The sequence below is a fragment of the Lonchura striata genome, chromosome 3, assembly GCF_046129695.1.
Source record: "Lonchura striata isolate bLonStr1 chromosome 3, bLonStr1.mat, whole genome shotgun sequence".
In the NCBI taxonomy this organism is placed as follows: domain Eukaryota; kingdom Metazoa; phylum Chordata; class Aves; order Passeriformes; family Estrildidae; genus Lonchura; species Lonchura striata.
Window position 1 is genome coordinate 89,762,109 of NC_134605.1, and position 19,918 is coordinate 89,782,026.

Genomic DNA, 19,918 nt, shown 5'->3' on the forward strand with positions numbered 1-19,918 from the left:
CATATGGGGGTGAAATGATCTCTCTGAGAATAAATCATGGCCAGATTAGACTGACAGAGCTACAGAGGAGAGGATACATTTTGTATCCATATTAACAAGCTGTTAAAACCACAGTCATATCCCAAACTGACTATTAAAACTTGCTGTCTGAAAGTGCCATTCCTCACCACCCCTGGCCAGCCTCCTGTCTGCTCTTCCTCCTCATCTTCCTCCTGTTTTCTTCCAGTGTAATGTCTGTGAGGGGCTGCTCCTGCTGTGCTTCTGGCCCCAGTGCTCTGTTTCTCAGCACCACTACTTAGGCTTTCCTAGCTGGGTCCTTGGTGTTGGAAAACAGCAAGAGTGTGCAGGACAAACCTGCAAAATATGGGCAAACAGATTAGAAAAGATGAAGCTTAGACTCCTTACATTTTTAATAGTAAGGTGATGACTTAGTATAGTGATTAGCCCAGTATACATTTGTGAAACCGCAGTATAAATCAGAGGACTTCTGATTTTATTTGAGACAAGCTAACACAATAACTAACTGCACGGCCTGTGAGCAGTTATTTTTTGCAATTGTATTTAATATCCTGTCTATAATATAGTCTAGCAAATTTTTTTGATTTCTTATAGTAAAGAAACCTTTTACTCTCTAAATCAGATGTTCTTGAGAGCTTCCTTCCTTATCCTTGTTACAAGCTGGACTGTTTTTATGGAATGTTTGGTCAGTATTAATGAGTATGGGTAATATTAAAGGACTCAGATGTGAACACTGAGTAAGCAGAAAATATTGCCTACCCAGTCATTTCTAGTTTAGAGTTCAGACACATCTTCCATGGAAGCATTTTTAACAAATTCCACAGCAGAAAATAGATGGAATTTATCAGACAACATGCATGAATGCTAGATGGTAGAGTGACTTGCCACCTCTGTCTGGAAGTGAGCAGAGGGTTAACATGAGCAGAAACTAAGGAGATGTGAGAAGATAGAGTGCACTTTAATGTTTAGCTTTTCCTCCCCTGCCAGTTGCCCTATGATGATATATGCCCTTTCACCCTCCTCAGAAGTTATGTTCCATCTGTATACTTTTACAGTGTCAAAACAGTTATAATTTACACCTATTTTCTGACCATTGGATCCCAGAGGTATAACTTTTGTTTCTATTCAGTTGCAGCTGAACCCAAGAGGGATCTTTTTTTCTGTCATTTGTTAACCTTGAGGTTGTGTTGATCTGACATCCTGACTTTCACACACAGTCAGAAACCTGGCAATAATTGTTAGTTTTCTTTGTGATGATCTGTGATTATAGAAAAACAGAATTAAATGTGAGAAAAAATGGAAGTCTATTGACAGACAGTATTGAAATTTACTGGCTTTGCCAAAGGTGAGGCAAAATAGCCATCACTGAAAACAGCAGGCAAAATTAGCAACCTGAGGCTTGGTGGTGTAAGGATAAGCTAATTTATCTATGCATTAGCTCAGAACTATGTAATAGAGGGATCTTTGATGAGTTCTTTTTTTCCAACTAAAGATTTATTTATCACTGATGAAACTGAATGCAATCAGAAATCTTTAGATTAACATATGTGTTTGTGATTAGAGTGCCTTTGTAATACAGTATGTCTTAAAACAAGGTCCTTACTTATTAAAGATTAAATAGCACATATGTGGAGTTGTATCTTTTGTTGTGCTTTGTGCTACAGCTGAGCAACTGGAGCGAAAGATTTGCATTTGTCAGGTTGAAAGATACAGGGCACTATACTGTCAAAACCATCAGAAAAAGGAGACTTTGAGCAATCATGTTGCCGACTATCTGTTATGATAGGATTGTGATAGTACCCAAACTTAGACTCTCAAAGTTCTATTCACTTCTAAAACTCAATCTCTTTGCCTGGTTACTTCTCCTCTTGTTTTGGCCGGGTTCAAGGCAGCATAAGAAAAGCAGGGTGTTGCTTTCCCACTTATTTTGTATCAACAACTGAAAGCCTTCCAGAATTTAATTATCATTGGACCAGCTGCAGTGCAGCACTTGTTTTGACTTGTTGAGCAAGTGCATTTGACTTGGAAGAAGAGTAAATTGAATTAATAACACATGTTTAGCAATGAAATTTTTAACAAAACATTGGCTATTGAATGAAGACCAGCAATTTCATTAAAATTTCTGCTTCACTCCATATTTTAATATAAAGTAACAAGAAGGTATCATGGGTAATCTTACAGTGTCCAGATCACCTGGGAGATTGTGTGTGAGAAAGCCAAGCCCAGTTATGCCTCTTTGATTGAGGCATTTCTTTAGGTATCTGCTTATAAAAGTTGTTGGCAGGCACTGTTACATGGTTTCTGGGAACTCTTTCCTTCTCATGGTGAATGCTGGAAGCTTTTAACTATTAACTGAGTTCTGATTCTTAAAATAATTAATGAAAAAAAACCCTTACCCTTTTACATATTCACTCATATTCTAGCATGGGTATATAACTTTCATTGTTTACCTGGGTACTGTCTATCACTTACTAAAGTGCTAATATTGCATGCACATTTTGAGGGGATTAGAAAGTAGAAGTCACATAATTTGAAAGTCCACCTTGATAGTATTTTAGTATTTACACTATTTGTAGTTTCTGAAATGTGTGTTTTGTTAATTGGCAAGGATATATGAGATCTTATTGACTATAACAACAAAATGAAGAAATGAATATTTTAATAGTAGAACAGCACTCTCAAAAGATGTAATAATAAGTGCTTGACTAAAATACATTAATACATTCTAAAACCATATTTTTTTTATAAAATATGGGATATTGAAATGCATTTCTTTGAGGGTTAAAGAAAGAAAGCAAATAAGTGAAATATTTGCTTTGAAAAAAGACAGGCAATCAGTTTTTGTTGGTTTGATTTTTTTTATTATGCTTTATCTTTTCCTTCTTGCTTTATATTGCCATTTTTGAAGGTTTTTTCATTGACTTTATTTTGATTTGAATTCCTATGCAATTTATAAAGTTCAGTAAATCTGTTCAATTATAGAAGGGATGTTTAACTACTAAAAATTTGGATTCAATAAGTATTTCATTTATTAAAACTGTCACTAACTGCACAGTATTTCATCAAACAATTTTCAAACTGCCTCTAATTTTGGTAAACAAAATAGGAAAATGTTGCTCATTGATGTCAGTAGCTGACCTGAATATAAAGGATTTAGTGAAACAACTCTAAATTTAGAAGTGTATCTAACTTCTGCACATGACTGATCAAACTTTATTCTTTGTGTTTTGAAAAGAAAGTTTCATGTGAAAGTAATTTACATTATTATTTCAAAACCACATCTGTAAATATATAATTACTTTAAATACATAATAATAAGTGCAGAGAAACTCAAATAAAAAGTACTGCAATAAATCAGTTTTTAAGAAACAGAACTTTTGCAATGAAAAAAATTCTCCAGACTTGCCCTTTCTAATTAAGCAAAATCCCTGCTGATAAAGGAAACAGCTTTGCCCCAGTTGGAAGGGGATCTGAATGTAGATTAAGTTTCTGACAATGACTTTCATCTCTAAGATAGGGTATGTATGGAATGTAATTTTGGGGACTCCTATTTTCAACCTCTGCCTACATTTTTTATATAGAATCATTTATATTGAGATCATTGACTCCAAGTATTAAACGTTCACTGACAAGTCCACCACTTTGAGAGCTCCATTCTGCTCCCTGTAGCTGTCTTTAACCTCAGGGAGCTGGCACGCAGAGAACAAATGGCCCAGCTCTATTAAAGGGTGAGACAAAGAAGACATTAAGTACTGCAGCCTTTTCCCCATCCTTTGTCACTCTGTTTTTCCCCACATCCAATAGAATGGAGATTCTCCTTTGCACTCCATTTGTTACTGATACATTTACAATAACCTTTTCATTGTGTTTTAAGGCAGTGCCCAGATTACATAATAGTTGGGCTTTGGCTCTTCTTCTCATTTTCTGTCTGCATAACCTCATGCATCCTTTTAGTCCCTCTGATTTCCTGCCCCTTCTTCCAAAGTGCATATACTCCCTTTTTTTTTTTTTTTTTTTTTTTCTGATTTCTAGCCAAAGCTCTTTGTTCAGGCAAGCAGCTCCTCTTCCCCATTGGCAGGTCTTTTGGCACATGGGGACAGCCTGCTCACAGTCTTTCAGATCTCTCTCGTAAAGGATGTCCATCCTTCCTGGACTCCTTTGTCCTTCAGGTCTGCCTTCCAAGGGACTTTGCCATCCAACCTGCTAAACAGGCAAAAGTCTGCCCTCAGGAAGTCGAGAAGAGCAGTTCTGCTGGCTCTCTACCTTACTTCTTCAAGAATTAAAAACTCCATTAAAAGTCCATAATTCTGTGTTTGCTGTGCTGAAGAGGTCTCCAACTCTCACATCACCCACCAGTGATTATCTGTTGACTAGCAGCATGTCCACCTTCCCTAGCTGAATCCTTCACCAGCTGTGTCAGGGAGCTGTGTTCCACACATTCCAGGAACCTCCTAGACTGTTTTCTCTCTGCTGTGTTGCATTTCCAGCAGATACCTGGTAAGTGGAAGTCCCTCATGAGAATAAGGGCTGGCAACTGGAGACTTCTCCCACCTGCTTGTAGAACATTTCATTTTCCTCCCCATCCTGGCTGGATGGTCTATAACAGACTCCTACCAGCATATCTGCCATTTGCCTTCCCACTGATTCTTACCTATAAACACTCAGCCCAGTGTTGAGGGCTACCTCACAGCCTCTCCTTCCTTGCCTATCCCTTCTCAAGAGTTTATAGCAATCTTTAGCAGCACTTCAGTTGTGCAAGTCATCCCGTCATATTTCTGAGGTGACAACTTCATCCTAAATGGAAGACATGCAATGGGGAAGTTTTGTAGTTAAAACACTCAGCTGAATGATTATGGTAATCTAAATAGTAAATGTCTAATGTCAAAAAATAAAAAGAAGTCAGATGTGGGAACAAAAACCCATTTCATTCTCATTTTGGCCTTCAGCTCCTGCATTTCTTTTGTGGAATGGCTCAGGATGTCCCATTGCTGGGAGACTGGCATCCTGGCAGTTAGGATACAGTCACTGAAATCAGCTGGTAAGGATTGAACTGTCCTTTGGGCAAGGACTATCCACTGGAGCTGCAGTGGACCAAATAAATAAACTCCTTTGTTTTGTTTACTCACTGGTCCAAGACAGCTGACCCTTAACAAACAGAATTGTCTCTCCACTGACCAGATCAGGCGGCCACCTCCGGTGTCCAAAGCAATGCTTTAAAGACAGCTGACTGTTTTTTTCAATTGCAATGTCTAACTCAAAATAGATTCCCTGAGCTCAGCTCAGGAAACTTACCATTCTAAGAAACAGATTGACCTAGTAAAGCAGTGGTGCTTAGAGAAGTAGAATTATAGTCTGCTGCTTTTTTGTTTTTAAATCACCACTTTGGGAAGTTACTTTTCTTCATTCTTGGACTTTAAAAGTCCACCTGATTTCAAACCTTTTCTAGAAGAATCTTAATTGGCCTTTGAATCCTTATTCAGAGGCCAATGAGCAGAATGAAATGGCTACCACTTACTTCAATATTAACTAGATTTTACATGTTTAAGACTTCCAGGGTGAAAAAATGAAAGGTATGCTTTCCCAGATAAAGTGATTTTCTAAAGTTTACACTCATTTTTTTACAAGCCAAAAAAGTAACAAAGCTTAAAAAATACCAAAATATGTATCTTAGAATCTGTAATATGGTCTCTCTTCAACTGAAATGACATTCTGATGAATGTCCTTCTCTCAGATGCACTTCGTCAAAATATTTACACCCAGCATAGCTGTTTTGGTTTTTTTTTTTTAATCCTGTATGTTTCTCTAGAGTCACTTTTCACATTTCCACACAACCTACAAAACATTTGTTGCCTTAATATATGAAAGGTGAGTCACTCTAAACAGTCTCATCTATGAGACTGGAATTTGAATGCAAGAGAAGAGCAAGAATGGGGTAACAGCTATTTGATGTCTGTCTTTTCACAGTAGCACAATAGCTAATTCCTAGGGCCTCTGACCTTTCAGTGTCCTGTAACAGAGTACTTGCATTAATCTGTTGCTTATCTGTCACCTACCACATTTGATATTTCCAGTCTCTGCTTTCAATTATCAGTCATTAGAGGCAGCACTGAGTAATTTCAGGAGAAAATGCCTGGAACCTTTGACCTGTTTTGGTCAGATAACCACAAGTGTTCACTGTAGATAAACTATCATTTCATTATATTCAAGATGTAAATGAGTGTCATTTGTAGTGTATCAGCTTACTGTAAACTTTATCACCTTGGAGTGATTAAAACTGACTGGTTTACTTAGTACTTATACAAAGAATTTAGAGTCAAACAGTGAAATTCAGTGAGATTAGTGTAAATGTCGCTTTATAGTTACACAGGTCTGTAAGACTCCATTTTGTCTTGGAGCATATATTTAGTAGTTAAAAAGTGACATTAATTTCACTGTTGTGAAGCCTGTTGGCATCCTGGGGTGTTATATTGTAAAATCAGCTTATTATAACATGTCATTCAGCATATCTTTGGTTTGTTACCCATTTGCCAAAGAAGCTTTCACTTTGCCTATGTGTCATAGCCACACACCAGCATCCTCAGGAAAAGAACATATCAGTGTGGAGCTAATCACTAATGAAAGACCACATCTATAGTCCTCATGCACTAGGCCTAAACTCATTGCTAGCAGTTTTTATATTTTTTAACCCAGTCAACACAATCAGATATTTATAGCTGAATTTCTAAATACTGATTACTTGTTATACATCTATATAAATGTTTTTTGTGTTTTTAGTTGTTTATTTTGCCCATGAAAGAAATAGTTTTGTTAATGAAGATCAGTGTATGATATTTTATTTTGGTGTAAAAGAAGTCCTCTTTTCCAAAATACCTTTTTTCCTGTAAATTTGACTTTTTTCTTCTTAGAGTTGAACTTAGTGTTAATACAGGGTGAATGTTTCATCAGTTTGCCACATGGGTGGAAAACATAATTCTTTCCCATCTTACACACAGGTGTTTGTGATATTCCCCTGAGCCATGATTTGTCTGATGTAACTCTAGTGCTGCATATATTAATTTCAAGTGGTATAAAAATTCCATTTTAAAAGTAAGTGCTAGGAATCCTGACCAATGAGAGCAAAGGAAGATTTTTTTTTTTTTTGTAATCAGCATTTCCCCTAATATTCTACTTATTTTCTACTTAGAAAAATTATATTCCTCCAGTGATTAAAAAAAAATACTTAAAGATTTTCTAGTCAAGTGGTTTTTAGATGCTGTGATTTGTCCCAGAAAAATGCATTTTGGCAGATGTACTGGGCAGGGCTGGAATGACATGGGAACATTCTGAAAGGATGTAATACTTGAAAATCTTAACCTGTGTTTTTCAGGCTACCAGTGTTGAAAAGCTCTTGCCTGTGAAATAAAAATATTTGAAAAATGGTGCCTCCCTGCACTTCATGCTATTTCAACAGGACAAAGGATCTGACAGATACCCTGCTGAGCATTCACAGTCTTGCCTGATGAGGCATTTATTAGATGCAGAAGGGACCAAGAATTGTGTATTATTTTCAGTGATAAAATATTCAATATCATTTAATGACATTTACTGTTTTAACTTGGCTACCATTGGTCATTATTGTAACATCACCAACACTGCTTTTTGGTAGTCTGCTATATAATGCAAGATTTAAAGTTGTTTACATTTGTATGCATGTCTTTTTTTGTTTGTTTGCTTTATACATTGGCTGAAATAAATTTGCAGATAGACATTCTGGATTCACTGCAGAATGGGACCTACTTGGACTTGGGGTGTTTTTGCAGTGTTGTTCAGTGCCTGTTTTCTACAGCCCTCCACTTCTTCAGACTGTTGCCTCTCTGAAATCCTGGTCTGCCTGTACATGCTGTCTCAAACCAAAGAAATTTTGAACTTGTGTCCCTTTCCGGTGGCAGTGCTGTGTCTTCCTAGGGTATATACGTGGAAACACAGATAAGTACTATCTGTGTGAGTTGTAGCAATTAATTTGAGGCCCACCAGAAAGTGGCTGTCAGTGTTCTTTCAGCAGTTGTGAGTGATCCTGAGAGATCCCCACTGATACTGTCAGGGGTATTGTGGAGGCTTCTGTCCAAACTACAGCATATAGGGAGACAACTAGTGTTTCCAAACTGATGCTACTAATTAGAAAGTACTTGGTAGAAACAAGGCAAAAGGAAGCTTCAAACCCAAATAAAAATCAATCAGTCCAGGAGTAGTGGCATTTAAGCCTTTTATTCACTGCCTAATTATTCAGTATTTACTCACAGTGAGTAGTGCTGAGTTATCCATGCATGCTGGTTGAAAAAATACCATTCAGAGACAGCAGAAAGGTTTGCACTATACTAAGTCTGTGTTAAATATAGTTCTCGTTTGAGGATTATTGACATATCTGTTCCATGACAATTTTGAAATGCTCAGTTATAACCTCAGAAACTTGGAGCAGACTCTGTACTAGAAAAATCCCTCCCGGCTCAGTGCTTTTGCATATGCTAATCTCTGCCAGGCTCCTCTGAAATGAAAGGCTTTACATGGGTATTTAAAAAAAAAAGCAAACAACTCTCAAACCTTAAGTCAGATCTCTGTATATATCTCATGGTTTAGAACTGGGCAGTGGAGCTGCTAAATAGACTGTATCCTGTTTCTCTTCAGTAGCAGCCCATTCATCTTCAGGTACAGAGCAGCCAGTTTACATGCTTCTGCTGCTTTTCTGCTTTACTTTTTCTACACAGCATTCGATGGCAAACCCATGTAAGCTAAATATGCACTTGAGCCAAGTAAACCTCACAGTTAGCAGACAATTTTCCTTTTGTCAGCCAGGAGAAAGTTCATTTTCACTGAAGATAAAGTGTTCTTATAGCCTATATATTTTATTTGTGGTGGTTCTTAAGGCAATACAGAGTTGTATGTAAAAAAAAAAATCTAATGTAAGTAAGGAGAGTTTACATTTTTGAAAAAATGACAGGGAAGTACATTGTAAAGAACTAGTTATATGACCACAGGTGACTTAACTAGTAACTACTGCTCTGAAAATAGTATTAAATACTGTTTGTTCAATAGCTCCCACTTTAATATGTCCATAACTATACCATTATATGGCAAGCCCAAAATTATTTTTTTCTCTTTTAGTGCATTTCTATTTTGTAAGACAACATATACATTATAATGATACAGATATGTAGGTTTATATATAAAATTATATAATTATATGTATATACATGAAAACATATACACATTATGTATGTAAAAAAAATTGTTTGGGAGGGATGTATATATGAGCATGTAAGTATAAATATTGTAATAATTTCCACATTATTATACATGTAGCATTTAGTAATGCAAATGGGTGCTTTTTCCAGAACAGACATTGTTCCTCCCTCAGATCTGTGGACTAAATGCAATAAAAGAGCTGAGGTTACTGACAAGAGTGTTTAGGGAAGCTGAGTGCAGTCATAAATGTTTAGTTGGTTATCTAAACCAAATCCCAAGTCTGCATTTTATACTTTGTCCACCATCAGTTAAACAAAGCATGTAAGTCATAAGGCAGGTAGAACTTTTCCAGAAGTGAGAAAGAAGAGAAATTCTGTCTTCCCATGGAGCACAGCTTATTCATATATAGGCCAATGATACATTGTACTCTGTGGAGGTGGAAATCATGGATCATTTTCCTTTCTACATCCTTAAAATCTGAAGTATTAATCCCATAAGGCGATCATCAGCCAGTACTATGGCCTGTAGTTTCCGTTGTCACATCAAAACATATATTGCATTGCAAAAGTTGTTCCTAACTCAGAATCAGAACCGCAGCAGACAATGGAAATGGACCCAAACCAGTTATAAATTAAAATCCTCTGTTTTGTTCCTCTTAAATTCTGTACAAACCTCAATTAAGCAATCATTAGGTTTGCTTTTTTATTTTAAATTGTGGCAATGTTAGAAGCAGTGGAAGCTGCACCTGCCCACCAAGAACAAGTTTGAGGGGATTTCTCAAGCCAGAATTGTACATCCTATGCTGCTGGGTTGCCAGAACCTCTTGGCCCTGACCCACAGTTCCTTCTTCTGGCCACTGGAAAGATGCCATGCATGCCATTAGAATACAACTTGTGTTAATTTATATGACTTAACTGCTTCTTAACTATATAGTTGTTGCAGTGCACTTTAGTACCACTTTTATTATGTTAAACAGAAATGAGCTGCATTCCTCTCATCAGCCTGGTTATTTGAAGCAATTAGTATTTTCCAAAGTCATCAATAGTTATGACATTGCTGTTGCTGTGCTTATGGCTACACTGAAGTCCTCAATCCTTTCACAGCTTTTAGTTTGTCCATATTTCTAGTTACTTTACATGCCCCTGTTCAGCTTTTTTTGAGATTCTTTCCACTCTAGCTTCTGGAATTTATATAAAAACCACGGAGATTTTTTTTCTTTTTGAACTGAAGATACTGGGCTGGTGGAATTTCCTTTAACTGGAAGTATGTCTGGGCTTGTGGTTTTATTATTTGCACAGTTTTATATTGTCATGTTTGTTAACCCCCAAGCAGAGGGAATGCTCCATTAATCATGGGAAATGGACATTTGTTTCACGTCTTTAATTTACATTAAATTCTTTTTCTCACAGTTGAAAGGGACAAGGACTTCTCCCACCACCGAAGGCACTACAAAGAATTCCGCTTTGACCTCACTCAGATCCCTCACGGAGAGGCAGTGACAGCCGCCGAGTTCCGGATATACAAAGATCGGAGCAACAGCCGCTTTGAGAATGAAACCATTCAGATTAGCATATATCAGATCATCAAGGAGTATCCCAACAGGTATCCCAATCCTGCATGGATCGTGTGTGTTGAGTACCATCCCATTTGTCTGCCTTAAGCAGGGAGGCACCCATAGATCATAAGCGTACACCTTACAAGGTATCGTTGCTACCACCGTGGCTTGTGCAGTATTAATTCTTAGGCCACAACAGCAAGAACGGAACAAGAATAAAATTTACCGTCATGTAATTTATTCCAGGTTTATGTCCAAGTTCACCAAATAATCTGCCCATGCACAGAGTGGGTGAGGGCTGATGTTCTCAGAGAGCAAATGGAGTCCTGTGCACAGTCTAAGTGTCTAGATTTGGGACATGCGCCATTCGCTGACACTGTGGCACTACAAGCCAAGATTCACTTAGTTCCTTAGAGGCAGAAAGATTGTCTAACTTTGATTACTTTTGAAGAAGCATGATTTTTTGTTTGTGTTTGACAATTCTGCAGAAAGATATTAAAAGATAAACTCGTGCATTAACTTTAATATGACGTGTACATAATACATGCTGCTCATTGTAACTGAAAAAACAAATCATAGAATCATCCAGGTTAGAAAATATCTTTGGAATCAAGTCCGTAAACCTAACACTGCCAAATCCACCAATAAACCATGTCCCTAAGTGCCACATATGAGGTTGCACATGAGAATATCCCTGAATTTGAGTTTGCAGAGCTCTGTATATGACATGTTTCCAAGAGTCTGCAAGATCTCAGTAAATGAGATATTTCAACAGGCAAAATAGCTAAGTACCTGAAAATTATGATTGAAAACTAGTATCAATTCCAAGATGCTTGTGATAAAGCTACGTAGACCCAAGAAAGTGAGGATTGAAATTAAATTTATGCATTTTCTCAGAAAAGAGGAGGAAGAAAGTTCTGTTTTAAGATAAATAAAAACTCTCCTTCATCTTGGAACTGATTTCTATCTTAGGAAGGTTTGGCAAAACCAAAGAAAATGTCAGCTTAAACTTGCAGAATATTCTGGAGGATATGAAAGCCCCATCACATGTTAGATTGAAGGCTGAGCCAGAATTCAAATCTCTTTTCTGCCCACAGAACCTTGAGTTTGTACCCTCTAGGTCATATCTCTGAACATCAAGTTATAAAGTATTTATGGCTATAAACAGGGATTCATTTTATACCAATGGAATCAACCGGAGGAAAGCGTTAATCTTTACAGAATACCTTTTGCTTTCTTAGTAAATTTGGGGATGAAGAGAACAGTGTGGGGGTTGCTTTTTTTTACCTCTATCTTCATCTTCTCAAAAATTCTTTTGACATAGGTTCTAAAAGAAAATTTTTGGAAGAAGGAATGCAGCAGGAAGGAACAAAACACATCTTTTTAAAGAGCACAGGTCAGGGCTAAGGTGATGAAAGCTTTTCACATGAGAACTCAGATTTTTTAATTAACTAATGGTAAAAGTTAGTTGTTCTAATATTTCTGATGTTTTCTTTTTAAGTTTTTGAATATTTTCACAGTTGGTGGTTTGTAGTCTCTTTTAGAGAAAGCAAAACTCTGCCACTCAGATGAAAATCACAGTTAATATTAGCTGATTTATTCAAATGGCAACTGCCTCTGTGGAGGCATTAAGCAATGCTTTTGATTTCTTTCAATGCATAAACAGAAATTTGCATTTCTGTTTTCTTTATATTTGCATTTACAATTGTTAAAGTCCCATGTTATCTAATGGAATCATGATGCTGAAAGGAGGAATAGGCAATGACATGCCATGCATTTGATTTCACCAGTGTAACTACAGAAGCTTCAGATCTAGACCAAGTGTTTCCCTCCTATTGTTGATTTTGACAGTTTCTACTCATATATAGGGATATTATAGGCAACTGCCTCAGTGAAACAGGATGAGAAAAGACCACAAGCTCTTCACCATTCAAATTAGAAACACAAAAAGTTTTACACAAGCCCCTTGCTGTCTCCCGGCAGAAGAGACCCCAAGACAAGATCCCAGGATTTTTTTTTTTTCCCAACAAAGCCACACCTTTTGCTTTTGGGCCCAGACTTCACTTGTGATTGTCTTTGTCACCTCAGGTTTGTTATGTATATATACATTAGGTTTCAGGTGCAAAACTTTTAGAAGCTGCAACTACAGAATGGGAGAGGGAGAAAACTTTGATGGGGAGGCACTGGAACATGTTGCCCACATAAGTTGTGAATGCCACATTCCTGGAATCTTTCATGGCCAGGCTGGATGGGGCTTTGAGCCACAGGTTCTAGTGTAAGGTGTCCCTGCCCATAACAGGGGCTGGGACTTGATGATCTTTGATGTCCCTTCCAGCCCAAACTATTCTCTGATTCTATGATTCTGTAATATCCCACAGTCCTTACTAGTGACATTCCACAGAAAAACTGCTCCTCCATCCTTCTTTGCTTTGATCAGGAAACATGGGTGTCTGACAGGACTCTGAAATCCCACACACAGTCCTGCTGTGCTTTCAGACAAGGAGCACCCAGGGTTCAGGGTTTCCAAGTTGCATACTGAGGATTGTTCTGTAGTCTCAGGCATTTTTCTGTCTCTATACCAGCATGGCTACTGAAGTGTCTGTGTTTAATTCCCTTGAAGTTTGCTGAAGTTGCAGTCTTTGGGATTGAAGTTTTTCATTTGGTCTAAGGAAATGTACATCATGGCCCATAGCAGGCTGACATCCTATGGAGCCCCACCATCGACTCCTACCTGGGTCTTTTCTCAAGACAAAAGTAAATATTGCCCAATGGGCCAAATCTTTGTTCATGATTTGGTGGCAGGTAGCCACTGATTCAAGTAAACTCTGAAGGCTTTTCCCACATTAGGGACTGCTCCAGTGGCAGTAAGATACAAGAGCAAGTTTCCAGAATGAGGCTAGAGGTAAAACAGCATTACTGGGATGGCCTGTTACACTGTAATGATTATTTGATCTGATCAAGGACTGTTCTGGGTTTCAAGGAACACGTAGATGGTTTGTTCCACCTTTACATCCTTAAGGGTCTCAGGAGATGTGAAGCTTCTTAGATGTTCAGCCTTCAGCCTCTTTGCTGAAATTCTTGACTGTGGTAGCATTTCTCCTTCAGAAAACTGATCACTGTGGAGCAGACTGAAATAACTAAACTTAAACAGCCTCTGTAAAGGTAAAGCAAATAGCTGCATTCTGCCTAAATGTATTCACTGTTATATTTTGGACTATTTACAACATAATGCCTTGGGTTTTATTATGTGTTGTGGCCTATATTTTAAATAGAAATACTTTTTAAAATTCAGCCAAAATTTGCAGCTGTTTTTAATTTTAAGTGTGATTGCATAGAATAAAGGAGAATTTTAAAATTAAAAATGTCACAAAGTACGATGAGAAGTTTGAATGAATGACATGAGCTAATGGACAAACCATGACCCCAGAGCTCTTGCTGCCTTCTAAGGGGTCAGGTTTTTACCCTGTATCTGTATCAATTGTGGAAGAAGTTGTTATTTTATCTGATTTTTTTCCCCTGAGTTTTACAGACTTTGAATTTCTGTAGTAACATGCTGTTATGCAGGCTTAATTATTAGTATTGGTCCAGATATATTTTCTGCATTCTTCTATGTGTTGTCAAGAATCAGTTCTGGTTTTCTCTAGGAAACCCCAACTCATTTTTGTTTCATTTGCTGAGTTAATGAGTAAGAGCAATCTGTCTCTTTGAAGTTTATTACCTTAGCCAGATCACTGTACTCGAAGGGAGACAGACAAGTAATAGACATATCAATACCGAAGACACTTTGAGTTTTTGCTGCAGCACAAAGTAATAAAGTCACATTGAGGAAAACTTTTTCCCTCATAGGAATTTATGGACTGGACCATTAGTAATGCCTTATTCTGATTTGTCATGGGAAACATTGTGACTTTTGAATCACAATATACAACATTTAGTACCAGTCCTGGATTTGGAATGGAAAGACTCTATACGAGAAAACAATTATGTATTCTAGGAGGAGAAAAGACAAGTGTGAAATTATATCTCAGTGGTATGGTAGTATTTTATATTCCAAACACTTTTATAGTTTTCTATTAAATCTACTGAGTGATGCAAAAGTATTTCTAAATAAACATCTCAAGACTATTACAGTCGGAATTAAACTTTTCAAGTTTAAAGTTCTGATAAAACTGCTTATTAGAGGAAAAAAAAGTTGGCATTTAAGACTCCAGAGAGTACTATTTATGAGCTTGTGGTACGTTGTTAATTTGTTCAGTGCTAGCATAGCAGGTCAGGCTCTTCTGAATTGTAAGATTTTCTTCATGTTAACTCCAGAGGGGGAATGTAGGTTTTCTCCTTGTGTGGTCATTAGCACAATTCTACTAGAATGGAAGTGATAAGAGCCCAGCAAAAGATTATCTTTTAACAGAAGATAAAAAAGGCAACTTGGAGAAAAACCCTTTCGATTCCTTTTTTTTTTAATTACCTTCCTTTATAATCTCTGAGCTCTTTAACCTGATTTTGCAGATATATCGCACATATAAGTAAACATATGCTTGTCATAGTTAATTTGGTCTTATTTTCTTCATTATTTAGCAACCACAGTTTCAAAAGGTGCACTCTATGCTTTTTTCAGTATCAGACCTTCTAGGTGCATTTATTGTGTTTAGATAAGACAGGAACGTTCTAAGGTGTCATTGTGATTCAGCACTGTAAGAATACAGTGACAAGACACTAGCAATTTTAAATCCACTTTTTCACACAAAGCCTGTTCTGTCTTTCCTCTTTAAGCATGTATTCATTCTGTCTGTAAGACAATGGTACAATTCCCAGATCTATGTGAGCCAAGTCTGACTTTAGCTGACTTGTACAGTAAAAAATTAGAATAAAACTTTTTTTCTTGTAACTTACTGTTTTGACTACTATTTATGGCATAAAAATAGTCTTCTATAACTATAGATTTAAGTTTAAAAGGTTAAATGGTGAAAACAGTTTTTAATAATGCATTCTGCTTTGTAGAAGTGTGTAAAATGAAACTGATGAGAGTTAAATATCTTGGGTTTAGTCTGGTCATTGTAGTAAATTATTTGTAATACAGATGATGATCTGGAACCAATTGTGTCATGAGATATGTGGAAACAGAACAAATAAATGACCCATGCTAAAAATTTAGTAACACAATTACACTAACTCCCATGAGCAGCCCTTCTGAATTACTGGAAGATTTCATGGGAACAAATCTGAAAATATACCAGGGAACTGAGGGTTAAAATGTTGAATAGATATGTAATTTCTGCTTTGATATAGAAACTTATTTTCTAAACATCTGTAGTAATAGGAAACCGTCTGAACTGCCATCTCTTCATGTTTTGTCACAGGATATACCTGCCGTCATGTGTTATTAACAACAGATCTTTTTAGCAATGCTATGCCTCTGAGTTTTAGTTGAAAATGGGAAGTGATTTTGACTTTTTTTGTCTTTTATGCTGAAAAGTTTATAAAATTGAATCTTCCTGAGACATTATAATGTTGAAAGATGAATTTTTTATACATAGCCTAAGTTATGTTTTTTGTGTAGTTGTATCAGGAAATTGTATTTTTCAGATTTTCCAGAGCTATCATTTTTACATGCTGAAACTCATTTCAGAAATGCCTCTTAGGGGAAATACCTGTATTATACTTAACAATGACCTGTTAGCTACAGCACATGCTGTACTATGCCATAATGAGGATATGTCGAAGAATTATTAATTTGTACTCCAAGAAATTATTGCCAGCAAGAAAATTAGGGACAAAGCTAATATGTGAATGCCTTAACTCTCTATTTTCTTTAACTTAGGGATGCAGACTTGTTCCTGTTAGACACAAGAAAGGCTCAAGCTTCTGATGTGGGCTGGTTTGTCTTTGACATTACTGCGACCAGCAATCACTGGGTGATTAATCCACAGAACAACCTGGGCTTGCAACTCTGCGCTGAAACTGGGGATGGTAAGATCCAAACTACAGATCATAAAGCCATGTGTAATCTTGTCTTGCTAGGACTCTTTTCTTGATGGGTCTTTTTTAACTTGACTGGATGACAATTCACTGAGAGTTTATAAGCAAATAATACCAATCTTATCTTGCTGTTAATGTAGTCTGCAAATTTTCTATTATTTTCAATTCTGTAGGATATTGTGATTATAAATTAACTGAATCAAGTGAAATTGGGTTCAGGATAAGAGCTCCTACATACAAAATTAAGATCCATTTTAATGTTCTATGACTGATGATTACATTCAGAAAATCAGACAGATTTGCAGAACTTTTTGGGCTGAGGCAAGGAGAAAGTTATAGAATAAACCTCAGAGCCATTAAGAAGGTATAGCACCTGTTGATACTGTTGATGTTGAAGAAAGGCTAACAATAGGATATTGTGGGAATTGGTTTTCTTTAATTTGAAAAAAAAAAAAGGTTTTTTTTAACCTTGAAATGGTTAAAAATTAGAAATTCTGAAAATTTTGGTTAACAGAAAATTAGAAAAAAACACTATCAAAACTGAAGTTTTGAGCCATGGAGGTTTTAGTACAAATTGACTGGGCTACTGCATTATTCATAGTTATGCTCTTCATTAAATTTGAAAATGCATCTCAGCAAAACAATATTTTTAGAAGAAATGTTCTTTACTTAGACTTCTTTAGAAACTAATAAAAAGAGACTTATATACTGTTTTTTCTGTGATGGTTCAGTTAATCCATACCACTTTACAAGCAAACTCAGATTTAAACTCTTTTTGTCAAAAAGCTTTTTATGCCAGAGGTCAAGGGATCTATGATGCCAGTTAATCTAAACCTTAGCTGACATAATGTTAATGAGTAGCAGAAGAAACCCTGGTGTAAGGATTAATATTTTTTTTCTTCTTTGTTCTGGCTACATTTTCTCATTGGTTTTGATCTAAATTCTCCCTCAGGCTCAGCTGGGCTGTGAACAAAGTTTCTCATACTTTTTCAGCAAGTGCCCTGGCTACCGGAGAGTTACACAAAAACTGTCCTTTAGGCACAATGCTGAAGAGGAGGGCTGGCAGGCTTGCACCGAAGCTCATGGCCATTTCACCTAATGTTACCTCACAGTCCGAGCACAGCCAGTGGACAAGGGGAGGACCGGGGCAAGGCAGACCACATTGCTGCCTTCATCCATCCTTCAAAAGCACCACTCCTGAGCCTGGGCTGCATGGGGAGTCGTTCTCTCAGGCAGCCTGGTTTAGTGAGGCCATTTTAAAGCTCTTACAATTCTGGGGAGGTGACACCTCCGTCAGGAATCCAAATTAGGTGGGCTGGCTTCTGGCCAGCTTTCCTACTCCAGAATAAATTCCATCCTTGACTTTTTTTTTTTTTTTTTTCCAGGAGATTTGAACACAGAAATTGTTGAAAATTAAATATCCATGAAAGGCATTCATTAAGAAACCCTGCAACCAGCAATTTGTTGGTTCTAGTCTCAAAATTACATCCGTTTGGTAAACTACAGGAAAGTTTGTACGGGTAAAAGGAAACCTTTAGGTTAATACACTGAAGAAATTGTAAAAGAATAGCTCATGTAAATATTTCCCCTATCCTACTCCCAAGACTGGAAAGGTGATAGATAATTTTCTATTTAAATTCAAAAGTCACAAACAGCTTTACCTTTTGCACCTTACTTATTTGACTTATGAAGGAATTCGCCTTTTCCCTCACTTTGTCTTCCCTTTTTCACTTGTACAAGGAGTCCACTTCTAGGGACTAAAGTTTTCAAAACTATGGGATAGACCTGTGCTACAACACTTCAGCTTAGCACAAGCAAAATCATCCTTTCACGCTCTTACAATTTTGCTCTTAAGGCTTTGATTATTTTTATTGGGTTGCTGTTACTTCTGGAAGCTATTAGAAACACCAGCAGTTGAATGACACGTTTGTGTACATATGGAACATGAATTTTTATATGACTCAGTATGTAGCAGACTCGGTTCGTAACCCAGAGAACCCCACCCACCTCTCTTCCAACCAGTTCTCTGTGAGAGCTCAGGGACTGGTTCAAATCAACTGAAAACCCTTCCCTTGGCTCGACTGAACTTCAGGACATGCAGGTCTGAAACACATTTCTTCATGCCTCCAGCTGTCAGCTGAGTTTACAGGAGGCATAGTACTTCTGTCCCCATAACTGGAGACATGTTTATGATAAGACCTGATCCATTAACCTTTCTATTGCAACAGATCATTAAACTAAATGGGATTCTGTTAAGTAAGAGGATCCCTGATTGAGTTATTCCAGTGCTACAGTGGGGTCCTGGATAATCAAGTCTGTAAATACATACTAATTTTTAGATTTAGTCATACAGCCAATATGGGGCACCAACAGTTGCTAAGACTGCAGGGTGCTGCTATATTGTTATCACTATCATTAAAAGTAATCTTTCTTACAGTTATCTATCAAGAGACATTTTTGGCAATTACTTGTGTGGATATATTTCTTTGCATCCCTGAAGATGGTGCACACACAATGATTTCTTCATAAGGAATTTTAAAAAAAATTGTAACTAATATAACAGTGTGAAAAAAAGTCTTTGGAAAAATGTCTGGTTGTTGTAATTCATATTTTTCTCCCTTTGAAAATCCTGAAAAAAGTATAAAAGACCATATGACACTGGAATGTGTTTTATTTTTTCTTTAGGACAGTATTTGGTATCATACGTCTCATTTTAGTATGAAATGTAGACTTTTTCTCTTAATGGGACATTTTATTTTGAACAGTAAGAATAAAGGTTTGCATGACACATATGGAAACTGTCAACATATAATGCACTCTTTCCCTGGGGCTGTGGTAAATTAAGGATCAGGTTTTTTTGATTCTCTTTTTTAATGTATCCTCAATATTCTGCAGCATCCCCTTCTGGCCGATTCCCTACTTTTGACACCAAAACTCTCTGTCATGATACAAATGAGAGGTGATTTTTCATGCTGATGGATGCATGAGTGTTGGATGAATTGCAGCATAAAATCAATACAGATGCACAAACAATTTGAAAAGCTCCAGGCAATATTTTCCTGTAAATATACCACATCTCCTATGAGTTAGAACTTGTTCTAGTGAATCAGCACCTTTGTATTAACTTTTATCATTTATATAAGTGGATGT

General features: G+C 36.9%; 1 protein-coding gene across 2 annotated transcripts in view; it reads left to right on the top strand.

Moving 5' to 3' along the window:
- Window positions 1-19,918, top strand: part of BMP5 (bone morphogenetic protein 5) — a 53,887-nt gene that overhangs the window by 13,218 nt on the left and 20,751 nt on the right. For both annotated transcript variants that reach the window (XM_031504496.2, XM_077781805.1), the window contains exons 2-3: window positions 10,647-10,839; window positions 16,611-16,759. In XM_031504496.2, coding sequence (XP_031360356.2) covers window positions 10,647-10,839; window positions 16,611-16,759 — 342 coding nt within the window. The remainder of the gene's footprint in view (window positions 1-10,646; window positions 10,840-16,610; window positions 16,760-19,918) is intronic.